At 34.3% G+C, this 19,877-nt stretch overlaps 2 protein-coding genes across 2 annotated transcripts; both read left to right on the top strand.

The window, feature by feature from the left end:
• Window positions 1–11,026: 11,026 nt before the first annotated feature.
• Window positions 11,027–14,024, top strand: LOC143533121 (deSI-like protein At4g17486). Its single transcript, XM_077027984.1, has 4 exons — window positions 11,027–11,294; window positions 12,344–12,631; window positions 12,739–12,816; window positions 13,706–14,024. The coding sequence occupies exons 1-4, from the start codon at window positions 11,159–11,161 to the stop codon at window positions 13,846–13,848; spliced, it is 645 nt and encodes a 214-aa protein (XP_076884099.1). The 5' UTR covers window positions 11,027–11,158; the 3' UTR covers window positions 13,849–14,024.
• A 944-nt stretch (window positions 14,025–14,968) lies between these two features.
• Window positions 14,969–16,483, top strand: LOC143533139 (wall-associated receptor kinase-like 2). Its single transcript, XM_077028001.1, has 2 exons — window positions 14,969–16,015; window positions 16,108–16,483. The coding sequence occupies exons 1-2, from the start codon at window positions 15,811–15,813 to the stop codon at window positions 16,464–16,466; spliced, it is 564 nt and encodes a 187-aa protein (XP_076884116.1). The 5' UTR covers window positions 14,969–15,810; the 3' UTR covers window positions 16,467–16,483.
• Window positions 16,484–19,877: the final 3,394 nt, after the last annotated feature.

The following is a 19,877-nucleotide window of genomic DNA, read 5'->3' as shown; positions in this document are numbered from 1 at the left end:
CTCAAGAAACACGCCCCCATGCTTCTGAAACAAGAAAAGACAAAATCTGGAAGCAAAAGCACGGGGCCGTGCTCATCATGCACGGGGCTGTGGACGGGAACACAGAAAAGACAAAGAAGAATTTAGCACATGCCACTAAAAATCACGGGGTCGTGCCTTCCAACCACGGGGCCGTTGCCAGCTCACACAAAAGACAAAGCAAATCTGGCACATGTTATAAAAATGCACGGGGCCATGCTCATCAAGCACGAGGCCATGCTTCACACTCCAGATTGCCTATTAATAGTGGCTCTTGTGCCATTTGAAGAGTGTGCATTGAAAAGAATTCTCTCCGGTTTTCACTTATAAAAACACAAACTAACACTCACCTTGAAGATCTAGTGGAGAGTTTGAAGGTTTGGAGGTCATCACCACTAATCATCATCATCAACCATCATTACCATCATTAATAAGAAGGATTCATCTACATTTGGTTAGATTGTTCTAAGTTTAATCATGTATTTGTTATTATCAATCATCTTAATGTTCATCATTATGCTCATTATGAGCTAAACTTCTTTTACCATCTAAAATCTATGAAGAAGCTTTGTTTTACTTTATAATTAATCAAGACATGTGATGTAGTCTAGTAAAGTACATGGTTATATTACAATTATCTTTTTATGAGAAATGTTTCACCATCTTAAATCACTAAATCAAAGTTGGTGGTTGTCAATATCTTTGGCAATCGTTCATGATCGATTCATGTTCTTGAAAGATAGAAATACTTTGATACATTATCGAAACATGGATCCTTATATTGTACTTATAAATGATGAGATATAAGTTATGGTGTATTTTTCTAAACCTTGGTAATCCGAAAATGGCTTTGCTTAGGATATCAAATTAGTTAAACAAACCATATGTTAACGGAATGTGTAATTATAACCTACATAAATAAACCAATGGGAGGTTGTGAGATGAACTACAACCACCCGAAGTTGTTAGAATTGGTATTTGAGAAATCGAAGTCAATCCTAATCTTTCTACTTTACGAAACTACTTGTCAACTCAAATGGACATCATTGAGATGGTATGACATTAGGAAAGGGTGGACTTTAAAATGCGCATACCATCTCCTTAGTGCCGAAGATGCTTACTTAAGGTTTATGGAGCTATCTATCATATATTGCTACGACAAGTTTATCACATGTCTACATACTAATTATCAATGCTAAAATGGAGTGGATTCTTGATCTTAGATGGTAACCTTCGCTTAATTGAACAACTCGTTTAGAATCTCTTTTCTCGGTCACCTATATATTATATATAAGTATTTATATTTTATAAAAAAGTTAAAAATCAACCCCAATATGATTAAAACCTCTGATTGAAGTAAAACAACGATTTATTATTAGAAACCTTTGTATCCACGGATCGATACTTGGTTCTTACCAATACTATTCTACATATACGATAGGTACACTTGCCTATTTTGTGTGTGTTTTGTCTTTGTAGAAATCACTTTTATAAATTTAAAACACGATCTTGTGCAAAAGCTAAATATCCAACCTTTTATATTTATATAAGCTAGCACGCACGCATCATAAATCACCACCCAAGGGGAGGTCACCTTGGGTCGGTTCGTTCTTAATACATCAAACCTTTCAACCGATAACGAGATCATTCATATCTTTTCTTTATCTTTATATTTATGTTCGGTTGTTTGATTTACCGCATCCGTCTCGACACGTTTATCGAGAGCAAAATCGTTCGGTGGTTGTTTTAGGACCTACAAGAAAGCTTCGAGAAAGTGAGCTCAAAGAGTAACGTACGAGTCCTAGGTTAAAATATCCTTAAGTTAGTAGGATTTCTTGAGAAAACTTAAAGTAAAGTAAAAGACAAGTAAAAATAAATAAACAAAGTTTTGGGGTTTAAAGTGTAAAACTTAAGTATTTAAGGCGACGGTTTGAAAAGTAAGTTAACCCGAAATTGAGTCTTGGTGTTTTATCCATAACTTTTACTTAACCTTTGTTAAGTAAATATGTGGGGATTGGTTTAATGCAATAGTGCACGACCCCCTTTTTTAGATAAATACCAAAACGGGATTTTAACGTTTGTTCGATTTAGTCGGTTCGGATCTTGATAAGTTGTCAAGTCCGAACCCGACATTCCAAAGTGACATATGTTATTAGATAACTCATTAAAAATAGAAACTTAACTAACTTAGGAGTTCTATGATGAAGAGACTTCAAACGTCAATGTTAAGAGGGTGTTCGGTTTTTTTGGTCCAGGCTTGTTATAAGATCAATTTGGTTCCGACATACCATATATTTTGAGAAATTATTTATAATCAGTTTATAAAAAGATCTTAAAAGAAAATATGAGATTCGGTGGCCCGAAACACAACTAGTGTGTTTTAAGCGAGTGAACTCGGTTTAGTTCGGTTTGTTTGGTTGGGTTGGTTCAATACTTGGTATATGACCAAGTGGGTCCATCAAATCCATATCATAAAGATAAATACAAAAAGTAAATGAAAGAACTTAAACACTTGAATCTTACTTACAACTTGTTTTAAAACATGTAAATAAAGAGTTTAAACGAGAGTTCGGTTTTGGTTCGGTCCATGGCTCGGTATGAGACCAGGGTTGCATGTTGCCACATACCTAAAACCATATAACTAAGATAAACTCTTAAAACTCATATCTTAAACAGTAACAGAAAGCTTAAATGAATCGAAATGATAAAATGGACACCTTTCATGGAAATTTGCCTTAAAATGACATAAACACCTAATTCAACCATTCTTGAAGAAGGGAAAACAAAGAAGAACGGTATTATAACATATGCAAACAGAAAATACAAGATTTAATTACCAAAAACGGATTCAAATCAAAGTTTAGCTTCTGTTTGACTTCAAAAAGTCAAATTGTCAATAACGTGGGAATGAAGCTTATAACTCTAATTTGAGAGAGTGTTTGAAGTGATAGCATCAGAAAATGGGTGCAAGTGGGTTGGTATTTTTAAGGAAAATGTTAGGGTATTGCCACCAAGTTCAACCAATGAGATTACAAGCACTAAAGATGGTTAGTTGGGGGTTAATGAGTTATAATAAACAAAAACGAGTTTGAAATCTGGTGCAGGTAGGTGGCCACCACCCACACCATCTCACCCTCCTTGGTCGCGTGGCCCGGAGCTCTAGGGGGGGTGGGTTGGTTCCCTTTTTTGGTTATTTGGCGAGTTTGGTCCTTGAAGTTCGTTTTAAAAGAGTGTTTTATAATACCGTATAAGGTGTTTTCTTGATCCGACAATTGTATTACATAAATGAAACATAAAACCTCATATTTTATTAATAATGAAGGGTCCGAAAGACAAAACGGGTTGGGTTTACAATACATATAAAAATACGAAATAAACCGAAAATGACGAATGCCACAGTTTTTCCTACTTAAAGAAATTTCGTTCCGAAATTAAAATAAACTTAAGAAAAGAGATAATTACAAATTGATGTCGTTTTTGTAAGGCAAAAGTAAGAAACAAATTTATGTAAGAAGAATAACGTCATATCCTTGAATGACTCGAAAAGCGCCACAAATGCGTAACACTATAAGGGCACTTTTATATAGGGTGTACCAGCGGCGTATCCACCATGCCCTTATCATCTTGCATTTATACCGTTTTTCTGATATCATTCTTGGGTCCGAGTTATCGCATACAACCGCACTTATTATGGCTTCCATACGAGGATTTCTATAATTAAGTGTGCACCCAAATAATTATTTAGATCGTCGTATGATCCACATGGTTCGTTTCATTGTGTGGTTTGAAAGACATATTTATTTCAAAATCTTATATATTAGAAACGTAAATAAAATATGTAGAGTTTTTTTACCAATATTGACAAACCAATACTAAGCATTGAAATCTTTGAGGTCGGCTTTTAAATAAGAAAGCAAAATGAGGTAAATAATTGAAACAATATATATATATATAAAAATATAATGAGTCACATGATATGACCCGAGGTTAAAATAAAAATTTGGTTAAATAAGTATAAATGATCGAATAGATAAATTTATAGAGTAAACAATACAAAATGGGACTTGAAGTCGAAAGCGATCAAAATAATAATCAATGTTTATAAATCGAGACACTAAATTAACAATGACATCGATAAGTGAAAATAAGAAGTTCGATAAGTGAAAACTTGGGGTTGAGATGAGCAACGTTACAATTAACAATAAAATCGTACGAAGAGTTTCACATGTGAAACAAACTAGAGGTTATAAGCATTTGTGGATATGATTGTGGGAAATGAGATTAAATCACATAAGGATGGGGTGGGTTTTATGTGGTAGCGTAACCATATATCAAACATGAAATATCAATTATTTAACTTAGAAAACATCGAAGAAATGTTGTAAAATGCGCATACGACTTCTATTGCGAAACATTTCATATAATCATAATTATATAAACAGTTTCCAATAGTGCCAAAATTTGTGGACAACAATGTGTAGGCCGTTAATTGAATAAGTGAGGTCACACGGAAAAATGCATAAAATATCATTTAAAATGGAAAATATAAGCATGATACAAATAACGTCTAAAATAAAATGAAATTGTAGTGAAACTGCAATTTGAAGTAGTGCATAATAAACACACAAATTGTTATCGAATAATCTGGATCCGGTCATGAATAATCGAAATACAAAATTGAAATCTCGAGTACATAAAGTTGTTATAGAAATATCTTGTTAAAATGTAAAGAACATCATAAGAAATGAGACTTGGGATAATGGTGAAGTATATAAATTGCATATCGCAAATCATCAAAAGATAAAATTCAAAACAGAATTTCGACTAAAGTGGTTATATCCATCCAACAAACGAAATAGAATAATTGAGCATCGCGGTAACTTGTAATTAGAGAAACTTGTAAATTGTAATAAAGTAAATCTTTATGGTTAAATTCTTGAACGGAATTTCTTGAGTATATAAAACCATTATGATGAATGTCGCTGTTATTGATAATAAACCGTAAAATAAATGAGACATGTGAAAATGTGAGGTAATGAAACGCATAAATTATTATCAGATAATCCAGGATAAATAAAATTCATACCGAAATATCAAGTATATAAGGTTGCTGTGGAAACATCCCCAAAAATATAATCTTTAAAAAGAATAATAAACATTAAGGCAACGCGAAATAATGAGAATTTGTAAATTGTTAGTGAATAAATCTTGAAACAACTTTCGAGTTGAAACTTTATGTGTATAAGTCATTATGGTATTATCACTTTTAGTAAAAGGGATCATATATGTAATAAGTATTGCGGGAACTTGATATAGCAAAACACGTAAAATAGTTGTTGATTAGTTTTGAAAACAAAACCCATTATTAAATTTCGAGTGTGTATAGTTGTTATGACAATATCATTCTTAAATGAAAAGGATTTATATAGGAAAGAGCATTATGAATAAGCGTAAACCATTTTCTTGAAAACAACGGTTTATATTTAAAAATGAAGCTTGAGTACGTGGAGTCGTTATAAATACATTATTTATAATAAAACAATTTGGTAAGGGTATATGAGGCTTGCGTGTGTATGTAGAGGCTTAGGCTTTATTGATTTGGGTACCTTTTGAGGAAAGAGTGGGTTCTCGAGTGTCTTGTGTAACTGGGTTTACTTGAGTTTTGTTTGGTGGGTTTGAGTTTGGTAGTATGGTACGGGAAAAAATTTGGGCTCTATTAGCAAACGCAAGTCGAGGACAAGCATTGTGGAATTGATTCGGGTCTCTATAATTGAAACAAGCTTCTTGGTTGAGGGGGTTTGAGCGAAAGGCATGCGACGGTTTTGGTTAGATGGAGTAAACCTTGGTGAAGCGGGTTGCCCACGGGAGGCTTCATGACACATGTTGCTAAGGTGACCGTAGTGGTTACAATTTGTGCAATGAGGACACGTGGAATAAGAGAGGTGGTGGCGTTGACATGTGTTGCATAAAGGATAGGATCCGGTACAAGGTTTTCGGTTTTTGGGGAGCTTGGGATAGAGATTAAGGTCGAGATGGGTGAGTAGCGACATAGTATTCGGCGGTTGGGTTTGTTTGAGCTTGATGGGTTGGGTAAGTTGAGATTGACTAACTTGGGTTTGGATATGGTTCATATATGTAGTTTGTGAAAATGATTCGGATGACTATTGTGGTACTAAAACTTGAAGGTTGGGTGGTAATGGTATGACAACATGGTTTGTGGTTCGACATGGTATGGGTCGAAGGATTGAGTCATAGGTTGATAAATTCTGGTTTGTGTATGTTCAAGGAACGTGTTGATGTGGGATAAAAAAAGTATATTGCATAGTGAAATTTGTTATAATGTATCAATATGAAAAAACGAAAATTGTTATGAGAAATTTTTTTACGTAACGAGAATTTTACCATAAGGGTTATATAATATTATGTATTGAAAACAATTATGAGAAAATGAAAATAAAACAAATAAATTTGCAAAATGAGGAATCATGATAAACAAGGGTGTCATTAAAATAGAATTGCTATGAAAATTTGTATGAGAAAATCAAAGGCAATTTAAAACTTATACAATGAGAATTACTTGAAAAATCTAAATAAAATTAGTATGAGAAAATTTAAAATGACTGAAAGCGTATGATGAAAATTTAGTTGTGAGAAATCATAATGAGCAAAAATTGTATAATGAAAGTTTTCATGAGAATTTAAATTGTACAAAATGAAATTAAAGAACCCAAAATAGACAAAATTATGCAACAAAAAATTGTTGTGAGAAAACAAGGTGAGAAAATTTGTGTAGTAAATTTACCATGTGAAATCAAAATATAAAAGAATTATTGATAACGGAAAAAAATAAAATTATGTAATGAAAATTCATAATGGGGAATTAAATTATATAAAATGACTAAATAATCACTTGAATAGCTCTTCATAAACATTCAATAAAATTTTTTTAAAATTTTTTAACGGCAAGAACGTTCATGTACCACCATGAATCTTGTTCAAATCAATAAATCTTAAATGAAAATGAGATAAACATGGGGAGTCGAACATGTGCACATATCACCGTTTTTACACGTTTTGTCCCAAAACCCGTAATAATAACAATAACAAGTAAAACAAATGAGGCAATTGAGATGTTGAAAACACTAGTCCACGTACCACCGTGGCTTTTATGTCTCCAAAAAAAATATAAGGAGGCAATCGGAACATTTGCATTCGACAGCTTAAAGTTGTTGACATATATAACATGGTTTGTTTGGCCTAGAGGAAAAACACTTTGACCCAATCATCCTAGGTAAGTAAATCACCTTCGATTCTTGGAATCTTTTTTGTCAAATGATCGATTCTTTGCGTTTCGCCTCCAGCGGTTGCTACAAACCTGTGATAAAGTCAAGCTTTAAGGAGATGATAAATAATGAGATCCAATTTGAGTTTGTGATCCATAAAAACATCATAAAAACTAACTTTTTGTGGTAAGTTAAGGATACCTTTATATGAGAGTGTGTGCATGTGTATATATGAGATTAATTGGCGATAATGTGAGGATACCAAGAATGTTTTGTGAGTAGGTGCATGTATATTTATGAGATTAAATGAAGTAAACAAGTGGATAAGCAAATAAGTGCAATGAACAATCAAATAGGGCAATTACTATAGGCAGCACGTTTAAGGACCCCAAAGCATAAACTATACTAGGCCGTTACGTCTGATCACCTATCTTATAGTCATGACTCTTATACCAATTTGTCACACCCCGAACAAAGGCGGAGGAACATGCCGAGGTGCAACGGATTGCTTAAAGAACACTTTGACACTATTAAAGTGACAATATTTACTCAACTCTTTTATTTCATTCAATAATCACCAATACAACTCGTTCAAGATAAAATAAAAACAATTACACCATCGCTAAATTCATTAAAATATCCTAAAGGTATAATCTAAGTGATGAGTCTTCAATCTTCACAAGCAAATAAAAGTAAACCTGTAGCATGCATAAAAATAGATTTTATCAACACGTATGTTGGTGAGCAATACACTAGTTTTTGATATATGTATATAATGAGGCAAAAATCACAATTCGCATGTGTAAATAGAATAATGAAACAACCATTGTAAATGTAAAGTAAATAACTGTGGCTCCTTTCTATTTGGTAACAACCAAAATACTCGGAGAATGAGACTCTATTCTACTAGCACAAGGCTAAAGTAGTTAGGGTGCGCATGATCATACTTATTGAGGCTCAACAACAACATAAAAATAAACACTCATGCACGTAGTAAATTTGAGGCATAAACAAAGATCGAGCAAATATTCATATGAACTCATAATGTTGAATTGTGGGTTCAGTAATGAGGTCATAAAACATGTGGTTTGAATATGGTATGCATGCCACCCACAAAATTATTAAATCGTAAAAAGGGGGAGTGTGATTACTCACTTGGAATAGGTGACTTTGGTGAAGAATTTGTTCAAGAGAAAGCTTCGGGAAAGTGAGCTCAAAGAGTAACGTACGAGACCTAGGTTAAAAGATCATTAAGTTAGTAGGATGCCTTGAGAAAACTTAAAGTAAAGTAAAAGACAAGTAAAAATAAATAAACAAAGTTTTGGGGTTTAAAGTATAAAACTTAAGTAATTAAATGACGATTTAAACGATAAGTTAACCCGAAATCGAGTCTTGGTGTTTTATCCATAAGTTTTACTTAACCTTTGTTAAGTAAATATGTGGGGATTGGTTTAATGCAATAGTGCACGATCCCTTGTTTAGATAAATACCAAAACGAGATTTCAACGGTTGTTTGGTTTAGTCGGTTCGGGTCTTGATAAGTTGTCAAGTACGAACCCGACATTCTAAAGTGACATTATGAGATAACTCATTAAAAACATAAACTTAACTAACTTAGGAGTTCTATGATGAAGAGACTCCAAACGTCAATGTTAAGTGGGTGTTCAGTTTTGTCGGTCGAAGCTTGTTATAAGATCACGTTTGTTCTGACATACCATGTATTTTGAGAAAACATTTATAATCAGTTTAAAAAGATTTTAAAAGAAAATATGAGATTCGGTGGTTCGAAACACGACTAGTGTGTTTTAAGCGAGTGAACTCGGTTTAGTTCGGTTTGTTTGGTTCAATACTTGGTATATGACCAAGCTTGGGTCCAACAAATCCATATCATAAAGATAAATACAAAAAGTAAATGAAAGAACTTAAACACTTGAATCTTACTTACAACTAGTTTTAAAACATTTAAATAAAAAGTTTAAATGAGAGTTCGGTTTTGGTTCGGTCCATGACTCGATAGGAGACCGAGGTTCGTTGCCACATACCCAAAACATAGAACTAATATAAACTCTTAAAACTCAATTCTTAAACAAAAACAAAAAGCTTAAATGAATCGAAATGATAAAATGGACACCTTTCATGCAAATTTGCCTTAAAATGGCATAAAAATCTAATTCAACCATTTTTGAAGAAGGGAAAACAAAGAAGAAGAGTATTATAAAATAATCAAAAAGAAAACACAAGATTTAATAACCAAAAACGGATTCAAATCAAAGTTTAGCTACTGTTTGACTTCAAAAAGTCAAATTGTCAAGAACAAGATGAGAATGAAGCTTATAACTCTAATTTGAGAGAGTGTTTGAAGTGATAGCAGCTGAAAATGGGTGCAAATGGGTTGGTATTTATTAGGGAAAGGTTAGGGTATTGCCACCAAGTTCAACCAATGAGATTACAAGCATTAAAGATGGTTAGCTGGAGGTTAAGGAGTTATAATAAACAAAAACGAGTTTGAAATCTGGTGCAGGTAGGTGGCCGTCGCCCGCGACCATCTCACCCTCTCTGGTCACGCGGCGCCCTAGGGGGGGGGGTGTTGGTTCCCTTCTTTGGTTATTTGACGAGTTTGGTCCTTGAAGTTCGTTTTAAGTCGTTTTTAGCCATAAAAGAGTGTTTTAAAATGCCGTAAATGTTGTTTTCTTGATATGACAATTGTATAACATAAATGAAACATAAAACCCCATATTTTATTAATAATGAAGGATCTGAAAGACAAAATAGGTCGGGTTTACAATACAAATACAAATACAAAATAAACCGAAAATGACGAATGTCACAACCGTAGGCACCTGTTACTTAATAGGAGTGCATAATAAACACCTGAAACTTAAAAGGTGTGTAAAGTAAACACCTGGTAACTTAAGAGGAGTGCATCGTAAATACATGTTACTTAATGCATAATAAACCTAGATTACCTATTTAGGTCAAATATCTAGGATTAAAACACTAAACAAATATTAAGTGAACTAAATAGAACAAAACTTTACAACAGTGACCTGATTGAAACAAAAGCTGAAACTTGATTATAATTTAATGTAGTTGCTAAAAACACAAACTCTAAAAAAAATCATGAGAAAAATGTATTTGAATAAACGAACAAGTATTTTTTTAGTAACGAGTATACCCGATGCCTGTGGGCAAACCGGATATCCAACGACTATTGAGGCAGCTATGTGAAATGATTTTATAATAAGTACCAGATTGAGATTATCAATGCCGTCCCATACTGAATCTAATGTTATCACGGTTACGCAAACGGGTTAGACCCATGATACCCAGGACTGGACCCGACCCGTTTAGTGGTATTCTCAGGACCAGAGACCCAACCATATTGTAAATAACCGCGTCTGATGAGTTCGGGTCTCGCGGGTCTTACCTGATTTATGTAAAGAGAAAATGGTCAGATTCGTGATACCCGAACCAACCCATAACGTTTAACGATATTCTTAAAACCGAGAAACTAACGCATATAAATAACAGATCTGATTCAAGTTATGTCTTACAGATTTTACCTAGTTTGGTTGTTATTTGTTAGTTGAGTTCCAAATGAACTCCATATCCAAACCAAACTTAACTATGACAACTTTTAAAAAAAAAACCCTCTTCCCATTTTACCCTTTTGTTTCCCATCCCCATCTCTCACATGAACCATGTCCCAATCAATCATCTTTTCCCAAACAAACACAAACCCATTTCGATCCAACACTCCATTCACTCCTCATACCAAAAAAACCCATGATCCCAAAATCAATTTCCAATCTTTTTTCTTCTTGAAAAGGTGATTACTTCTAACCTGAATTCAGCAAATGGGAATTGAGAGTACATCAGAAAGAGATTATAGAAACATGGATACACAAGTGTTCTTGAATGTGTATGATCTTACACCGGTTAATTCGTATAGTATCTGGTTCGGCTTTGGTATCTTTCATTCGGGTATTCAAGGTTAGAAAGATTCCAACTTTGGTTTAATTTTGGTTTGGTTATATATGAAATTGTTGAAATTAAGAATCTTTATAGGGGTTCTTTGTGTTCATAGTTTTTTTTTAATTTTTAATTTTATTTTTATTATAATTATTTTTTCTGTGGAAGTATATTATTTTGGAGCTTTTGTTTTTTATTTATTTATTTGCTGTTTTTATAAGGTTTCTTAATAGGGGTTCTTGAGCTTTAGAAGATGTTGATCATGATGACTTAATGTTTCTTGAATGTGTATTATGAGCTTACACCGGTTAATGCATTAGAGCATCGGTATCTTTCATTTGGGTATTTTTGAAATTATCCAACTTTGGTTTAATTTTGATTTGGTTATAATTTGATAGGGGTTCTTGAGCTTTAGAAGATGGGTTCTTTGTGAGGTTTATATGTGTTCATAGATTTTTTTATTTTTTAAATTTTTATTTGTTGAAGTATAATGATTTGGGTTTTTGGTTTTAAGTGGTTATTTGAGTTTTGGAGAGTGGATTAAAACTTTTTAGTTGTTTTTCTTTCTTAGTTTAGTTTAGTGTATTTTTGAGGTTTCTTGAGCTTTAGAACATGTTGGTCATGACTATTAATGTTTTCGAACATTTTTTCACATTTGAAATTGTATAAGCATAGTCATTTGAGTATATTGGTTTCATATGTTATATGAATTTTGTAGAATCATTTGAAATTTCAAGGTTTTTGACATAAATGATGTACAGGGTTTGTTTAATGAAATGATAGATAAAATGATTAAAAATGACGTTTTTGTGACAAAAAGATTGTGTTTTGTGAAAGGAGAGCTTGAGCATCTCATATTCTGTCAAAATAAGACTGCAAATAAATAACTTATTTCTTACCTTTAAATAATTTGTTTGGTTGATATGGTATGAAAATAATACATGTTTTTTTTAATCAAACAGCAAAAAGTGACATTTTTTTGCCTATGCTATAGAAAACGTACTTAAATTATTTAACAGTTTTGCTATTTTATTAATAAAAATAACCTAACCAACAGGTATTTATTGCAGTGTACGGTATGGAATACGGGTTTGGAGCACACGATTTCCCAATTAGTGGGGTATTTGAAGTCGAACCCAAAACTTGCCCGGGTTTTATCTACAGATGTTCGATTCCATTAGGCCACGTAAGCAAATCACCCACTGAGTTTAGAGAATTTATTGAAACCGTTGCTTCTGAGTATCACGGTGCCACCTATCACCTCATTTCAAAAAATTGCAACCATTTTACCGATGATATTACCCAACGATTAACGGGGAAGAATATTCCCGGGTGGGTTAACCGACTCGCCAAAGTAGGTGTGTACCATTTTTAAATTATTTTATTTATTTATTTATTTATTTTTTTTGTTTAAGTATTTATAAATCCTAATATTATACTTTTGTTTTTTATTTTGTTTTTTCAGGTTCTCTTTGTAGTTGTTTACTTCCTGAACACCTTCAAGTAACCACAGTTAAACAACTCCCGGAGTATCATAATTGCGGTATGTGTACTTTGCCATAAACGAACACGAACATGGCATGCTCTTGTTTGTTCGTTTAACATTAATCGAACAAACGACTGAACACGTACATTTAACAGAACATGGTTTTTCTTGTTCGTGTTTGTTCTAAGAAAATGAACGTGTTCGTGTTAGTTTATGTTTGTTCTTTAACGGTATAAACGAACGGTTCACGAACGTAAACGAACGCGCATAGCTGAACATAGATGAACAAATATAACTGAGCTAAAACTGGTTAAAAGTAATGTGTAGAACAATGTAGTGCGCCTATAAAGGTATTTAAACTATATTAAGATGTAATGAGCCAAAAAATTTAAATAAATATAATAACGAATGCAAACGAACAGACATAAACAAATGTAAACACAAATGAATGTAAACTATTGAACATAAATGAATTTAAATGAACGAACGAGACATCATTTTTATATGATTGTTCGTGTAACTGAATGAACAAAAGTTTTTGTTCATGTCGTTTCATTTATTAAATAAACGAACTTCCCGCTGAACACTCACGAACTGTATTGTTCCTGAATGTAAAGTTCTGCAGTTTAACTTTTGAGTGGTCAAACCACATACAATTTCATACTAATGATGTTATTATTATCACATAATTTTCTCATTAACCTAACATTTTGTTGTCTGTAGTATTTTTGGTTAACATAGATTACGTTTTTTAACTCTCATTAGGCTTTAGAAAAATTTAAATTTTGAAAGTTGGTAATTCGCTTTGTTTGACTTTGACCATAGAAGTGTTCATCTTTTTATTGCTTTTAGGCAGTTTGTAATACAAACTGCTTATTGTAACGATTTGTTTAAACCATGAACTAATGTAGAAAATTTTATAATTATTGTGATAACTAAATTGCAGAAGACGACGGGACCGCGTCTGTGTCATCTTCAAACGCTCACGAACCATTAGAATATGATGACGATGACGATGATGATAAACGCCTACTATCTACACGAACCTCAAGTGATGTAGACTTTATTAGAGAGGGGTGGTCTAGATAAGAGAAACAGTTTCGGTTGGTGTAATATGTCGATTGCAAGTTAGTTTTTCCTGCTGTTTTTATTTATTTATTTATAATTATTATTAGTTTTTAAGTTTTGCACTTTTGTTTGTTGTACAAAGGATGTAGTTCTCCTTTCCAATCCTGGGAGATTGTAGAATTTGAAAATTGAACTTTATCTTTGATGATTGATTGTTTGGAGCTCATTGTATCATATCATATTGCTGATTTATTTTTGATTGTTTGGAGCTCATTGTATCATATCATATTAGAGTTGTAATTAGACGATAATTGGCTGAAAATCGCTTGAATGGTGCATAATAATCATAGGCCTTGCCTGTTGCCTAGACACAACATGTAAAGAGAAGTGCATGTCATAGACAAGCAAAGTCTAGGGGTGTAATTATAAACCAGCCGAACATGAGCTTGTTCAGGCTTGAGCTTGGCTTCTTTTAATTTAAGAGGGCTCAAGCTTGAAACCGGCTTGTTTTAAGCTGTATTTCTAAAGCTCGAGCTCAATTAGTTTATTAATTATTTAATTGTTTTATATTATTATAATTATTTACTTATATATTTATAATTTAAATTATATATATATATATATAATAATAATAATATGAATTTTGTAATTACTTTTATCATATAGTTTGTAGATAATAATAGTTATTATATATATATATACTAAATAAATATTATATAAATAAGAAGCTTGTTTAGGCTCATAAGTCCGCTCGAAGTAAACTCATAATTTGAAAAACTGAAAACTTTCTCAACTAACAAGTATTAAAAATATGAAGAACTGAAAAATTTGTCAACTAACAAGTATTAAGAATATGACTTACAATTGAATAATTGGTCCAAACTCAAATTGATCCATCTAAACTCATAAATGTCAAATTACATGGAAAAAAACTCAACTTTCTATTCACACCCATACACTGAAAAGGACATTCATTTTGTAACTTTCTTTATATGGGTAACCTTTTCAAATAATTGTTCTACTTCTACCTCATCAATAATAATGTCATATTCATTTTGTAACTTTCTTTATATGGGTCATCTGTTCAAATAATTGTTCTACTTCTACCTCATCAATAATAATAATAATAATAATAATGTCTGTTGCTACCAGAAATGAATATGAACCATCCAACCTCACCGCAACCTCCTCCGTGCAATGGTCACAAATTTGCCGTCACTTTGAATTTCATGAACTTCTTTCGGCCACAGAAAACCTTGCCGAGTCGTTAGTACTCAGGCGAGGAGGTTTTGGTAAAGTCTACAAAGGTAACATCAATATTGGTTCAACTCTTGTCGTTGCAGCCATTAAACGATTGGATTCCATGTCGAATCAAGGGGCGTCAGAGTTCTGGGCTGAAGTTGAAATGCTTTCCAAGTTGCGTCACTGTCATCTGGTTTCCTTGATTGGTTATTGTGATCATGAATCCGAGATGATCCTTGTGTATGAATACATGCCCAAAGGAACGCTCGCAGATCATCTCCACAAACTTGGTACCTGTCTTTCTTGGTGTCAGCGACTCAAGATTTGCATAGGTGCGGCTCGTGGGTTAGACTACCTTCACACCGGTACGGGTATTGAGTTTGGTATTATACATCGTGATGTCAAGAGCTCTAATATCTTGTTAGATGAAACCTGGGCTGCTAAAGTTTCTGATTTCGGGTTGTCCAAAATAAGCCCAAAGAATCAATCATCCACTTATGTTAACACACTTGTTAAAGGCACTTTTGGGTATATCGATCCGAACTATTTTGCCACTGGAAAGCTGACAAGGAAGTCTGATGTGTATGCTTTTGGGGTGGTGTTGTTGGAGGTACTGTGTCGGAAGAAGGCGATGGATGATAGTCTTGATTGTGGTATAGCAACATGGGCTCAAGACTCTATCAAAGCAGGCCGTTTGAAGGGCATAGTAGATACTAATATAAGGCGTGAAATATCCACAAAATGTTTGAAGCTGTTTGCTCAAATAGTAGAAAGATGTTTGGAAAACAATTCGAGAACCGTCCAAACATGGCTGAGGTTGTCCTTAGTCTTGAATATGTACTCAACTTACAAGAGAAAACCTATAACTTGGTGCAAGCTGCAGGCAAGACGATATTTGGCAGAATGGTTGATAAGTTTTCGTTCACTGATAATAGCCAGAACTCAGGTATTTCGATTTCCTGGTTTATGTATAGATATAGTTAACTGAATTTGGATGATTTTATTACATAACTGATAATGTGTTCATACCTTATACAGGTATGGATTTTGGATCACTCATGCCCAAGAAGCCCTATATAGGTATGAATTTTAGGTCCCTCACGCCCAAGTGGAAGAAGCAACTTACGACTAGAGAAAAAATATTCCAAAAAAATGGCGCGTTGTTATTGGAAGATAAACTAAAAGGCGGTGTCGGTTCCATGAAAATTTTTCAAGCTGAAGAGCTAGAAAAAGCAACTATGAATCTTGATGAAAGTATGATTATTGGAAGAGGTAGTAATGGTGTTGTGTACAAGGGTGTACTACCAGATGATTGTGTGGTAGCAATTAAGAGGTGCAAAACATCGGATGAAGAACAAGTGGAGCCGTTTATTAATGAGATTGTAATTCTTGGATAAATTAATCATAGGAACGTGGTGAAACTTTTGGGATGTCGTCTGGAAACGGAAGTCCCGTTGCTGGTTTATGAATTTGTTTCTAGTTACAATCTTTATCATCACATTCATCATAATACAACCAAGACCCGAAGATTTTCATGGGATAGCAGTTTAAGAATAGCGCATGAATCAGCTGGTGCACTTGCTTATCTTCACTCAGATGCCACAACGACCATCATACACAGAGATGTGAAGTCGGCTAACATTTTACTGGATGAAAATTACACCGCAAAAGTTACGGATTTTGGTGCCTCAAAGTCACTCCTATTGGGTCATGACCAAGTGTTTACGGTGGTTTATGGGACTGTTGGTTACATGGATCCTGAATATATGATTACTGGTCAACTAACCGATAAGAGTGATGTGTATAGCTTTGGAGTGGTTCTTGCGGAACTCTTGACAGGGTTAAAGCCAATTGATAAAGAAGATACAAGTCTTGCGACATATTTTGTGCAGGCAAAGAGGGAAAATCGGTTGCTTGAGATTGTTGATGGTCAAGTTCTGGAGGAGGCAAGTAATGAGCAGTTAGACGCAGCGTCTAACCTTGTCGGTAGATGCCTTGACACGCGAGGTGAGAACAGACCTAGCATGAAAGAGGTTACCATGGAGCTTGAAAGATTAAGGAAGCTTTAATTGTTTAGAGGCTAACTTTCTTAATGGTAATCATAATTTTGTCAAAAAATATAACTGGCTGATGTTTCGATGAGCTTATATATGTGGTCGATCTAGAAAAGAAAAAAAAAACCATCACATGAAGCGAAGGAAAAGTCCATGCCGCTTCATCAATCAATAGTTTGGTTCAATCGGTTCTCAGATTCTGGTCAATAAGTTGAAGCCATAGTTTGATTATCCAGGTTAGTAACATTGAATCTGAGCATTTCTTCACATATTTTTTCTTGTGTTTCATAATTTCTCATGTGAGATTCAATTATTTCTGTTTTGATTTGGTTCATGCTTGTGACATCTACTCTCTGGTCATCGGTTCATCATCAGCTTTAAAAAAGATTAAGTACAGGCGGCAATTTAACCCGTTTATATATAATGGGTCGATTCGAGTAATTTTTGTTTATCTCTACAAGGAAAAGGTGTAAAAAATTTACATGAAAAGAGAACCGGTAAAATAAGGCGTGTTTATTCTATTTTTTGCATTGACAATTTCTAAAAGTTCTAGTTGTTCTTTCTAGGTGCTCTTTGTAGTTGTCTACTTTCTAAAAACTTCAAGTAAGTACAGTTAAACAGCTCCCTAAGTATCATAATTGCGGTATGTAAGTATGTAACTATGTGTACCACACTAGTCACTACCATGCCATCCCTTTGTTCCGGAAAAATAAAAATAGTTCCGTTTGACTTTAGAGTGGTCAAATTACGTATTTTAAATTCATATTATCATAGATAATTTTCTCATTAACCTAAAATTTTGTTGTGTGTTGTTTTTTCGTTTAACGAAAATTACATGTTTTAAACTCTCAAATGACTTTATGAAAGCATCAATGTTGAAAGTTGGTAATTAGCTTTGTTTGACTTTGACCATAGAAGTCTTTCTTTTGATCACCTTTATGCAGTGTGGAATACAAAGTGCTTCTTTGTTTAAACTTATTTAACTCACAGATACATTTACACCAGCCCATAAAATAATGTAGAAAAGACTGATTATTGTAGCTCACGTTAATGTGTACAAAATCTATTACTTATCATGCAGAAGATGGGACCGCCGCATCTTTGTCATCCTCAAATGCTCAAGAATCGTTAAAATGCGTTGATGATGCATGATAGACCAAGATCTCAGTATCAATCACAGAATTACCAAGATCTCAGGATCAATCATAGAATTATTCAGATTTCCATAGTATATCTAATTGATTTAGTCTGATTTATTTCCTTGTAAACTTATGGCCTATATATAGGACCTTTATGCATTCGGTTGTAATCAATAATAATAAACAATTCTGTGTTTCAATTTGGTATCACAGCCAATCTCTTTTTTTCATCCCCTTTTCTTTCATACCCTAACCTGCAACAGCCTCCATACTTGGCTCTATGGCAATGATATCTGCCTTCACTACCGCTGAGAAAACATCACATAACTCCCACAAATTCACATTTAAACTCACCCCTAAAACTATGGATTCTGGAAAAACATGATCCACCCGTTTCTAATCACCAACCATCTTTTTCGCTATGTTGACGGGACCATCTACTACCCACCACCAAGGACCGCTGCCACTACCGACACAACAACAATGGACAATCCGAGCTACTCTCACTGGCTCACGAATGATGCTGATGTACGCATGGTTATTATCTCCACGATCTCTGTATTCAGCATGTACAAGGTGAAACTTCTCGTGACCTCAGGCTCTCTTTGGAATGAGCTTATGCACCACATAACTCATCCAGGGAATATTCTCTCAAAACTCAGTTGCTAAAACTCGAGATGAAACCTGATGAGACATCAGCCGCTTATCTCACTCGTGCCCAAGAATATGCCATGGCTCTGGCTAATATCGGGAGCCATTTAAGGACAAAGATGTGACCATGTTGGTTCTCTCTGGCTTGCGTGAAGATTACAATGGCCTGAAAGCTAACCTCCTTACTCGCTGCACACCAACCACCTTTAATAAATTACATAACCTTCTTAGTGATCTTGAGTTCATGATCCGACGGAGAATTTCCAACCCATTGCAAGCTTATATAGCCGCAGCCCAGCCAACCCAACCAGCGGGTCTGCCATCTCCCTTGGCAGGCCTGCTGCCTCTCCCTCAACCTAGCCCTATACTCACTTCTTTACAGCAGCAAGCTTCCCTTCTTGGGTACCAACTCAACCCTGTAATTAACCAAACCAGCCAACACCACAAGCCTACCATTCCAATCGTTCCCAGACCAATTCTCACAACAATCGCCCTGGTAATTATCGCGGTAACTCACATGGTGCTAATACTAGAGGTCGTGATGAGTACCACGGATCCAACAATCAAACCCGCACACCACAGTTTTCTTGGGCATCCACCCAAAACACCGTCTATGGTCACTGTAAACAATGCGGTATAGGTCACATCCTTGCTCAATGTCCTAATCAGTCAACTTCAGCCCGTGACTCTTCTCAAGCAAACTATGCGGCTTTTGCTGAAACTGGATCTACATCAGGCTCCATTTGGAAACCCGACACAGGTGCAAATGGCCATGCTACACCTGATCTTGCAAGTTTATATAACTCTGAAGCCTACTTTGGTAATAATTCTCTTCACATTGTCGATGGTAATCCTCTTCCTATTTGTCATATTGGTTCTTCAAAATTCTATTCTCCTAACAAAACTTTTACTCTAAATAATATTCTTCATGTACCCAAACTCACACAAAATCTCTTATCGGTTC

The sequence above is a fragment of the Bidens hawaiensis genome, unplaced genomic scaffold (genome assembly GCF_021521415.1).
Source record: "Bidens hawaiensis isolate Kalapana, Puna unplaced genomic scaffold, B.hawaiensis_p1.1 tig00009619_1, whole genome shotgun sequence".
NCBI lineage: Eukaryota > Viridiplantae > Streptophyta > Magnoliopsida > Asterales > Asteraceae > Bidens > Bidens hawaiensis.
The sequence above is the reverse complement of the archived record's forward strand: the minus strand, read 5'-3'. Positions and strand labels throughout refer to the sequence as shown.

Coding starts and splice junctions, on each gene's coding strand:
- LOC143533139 (XM_077028001.1), top strand. CDS start 15,811: ATGTTTGAAGCTGTTTGCTCAAATAGTAGAAAGATGTTTGGAAAACAA. Junction 16,016..16,107: donor TGATAATAGCCAGAACTCAG/GTATTTCGATTT, acceptor TACCTTATACAG/GTATGGATTTTGGATCACTC.
- LOC143533121 (XM_077027984.1), top strand. CDS start 11,159: ATGGGAATTGAGAGTACATCAGAAAGAGATTATAGAAACATGGATACA. Junction 12,632..12,738: donor TAACCGACTCGCCAAAGTAG/GTGTGTACCATT, acceptor TTGTTTTTTCAG/GTTCTCTTTGTAGTTGTTTA. Junction 12,817..13,705: donor CCCGGAGTATCATAATTGCG/GTATGTGTACTT, acceptor ACTAAATTGCAG/AAGACGACGGGACCGCGTCT.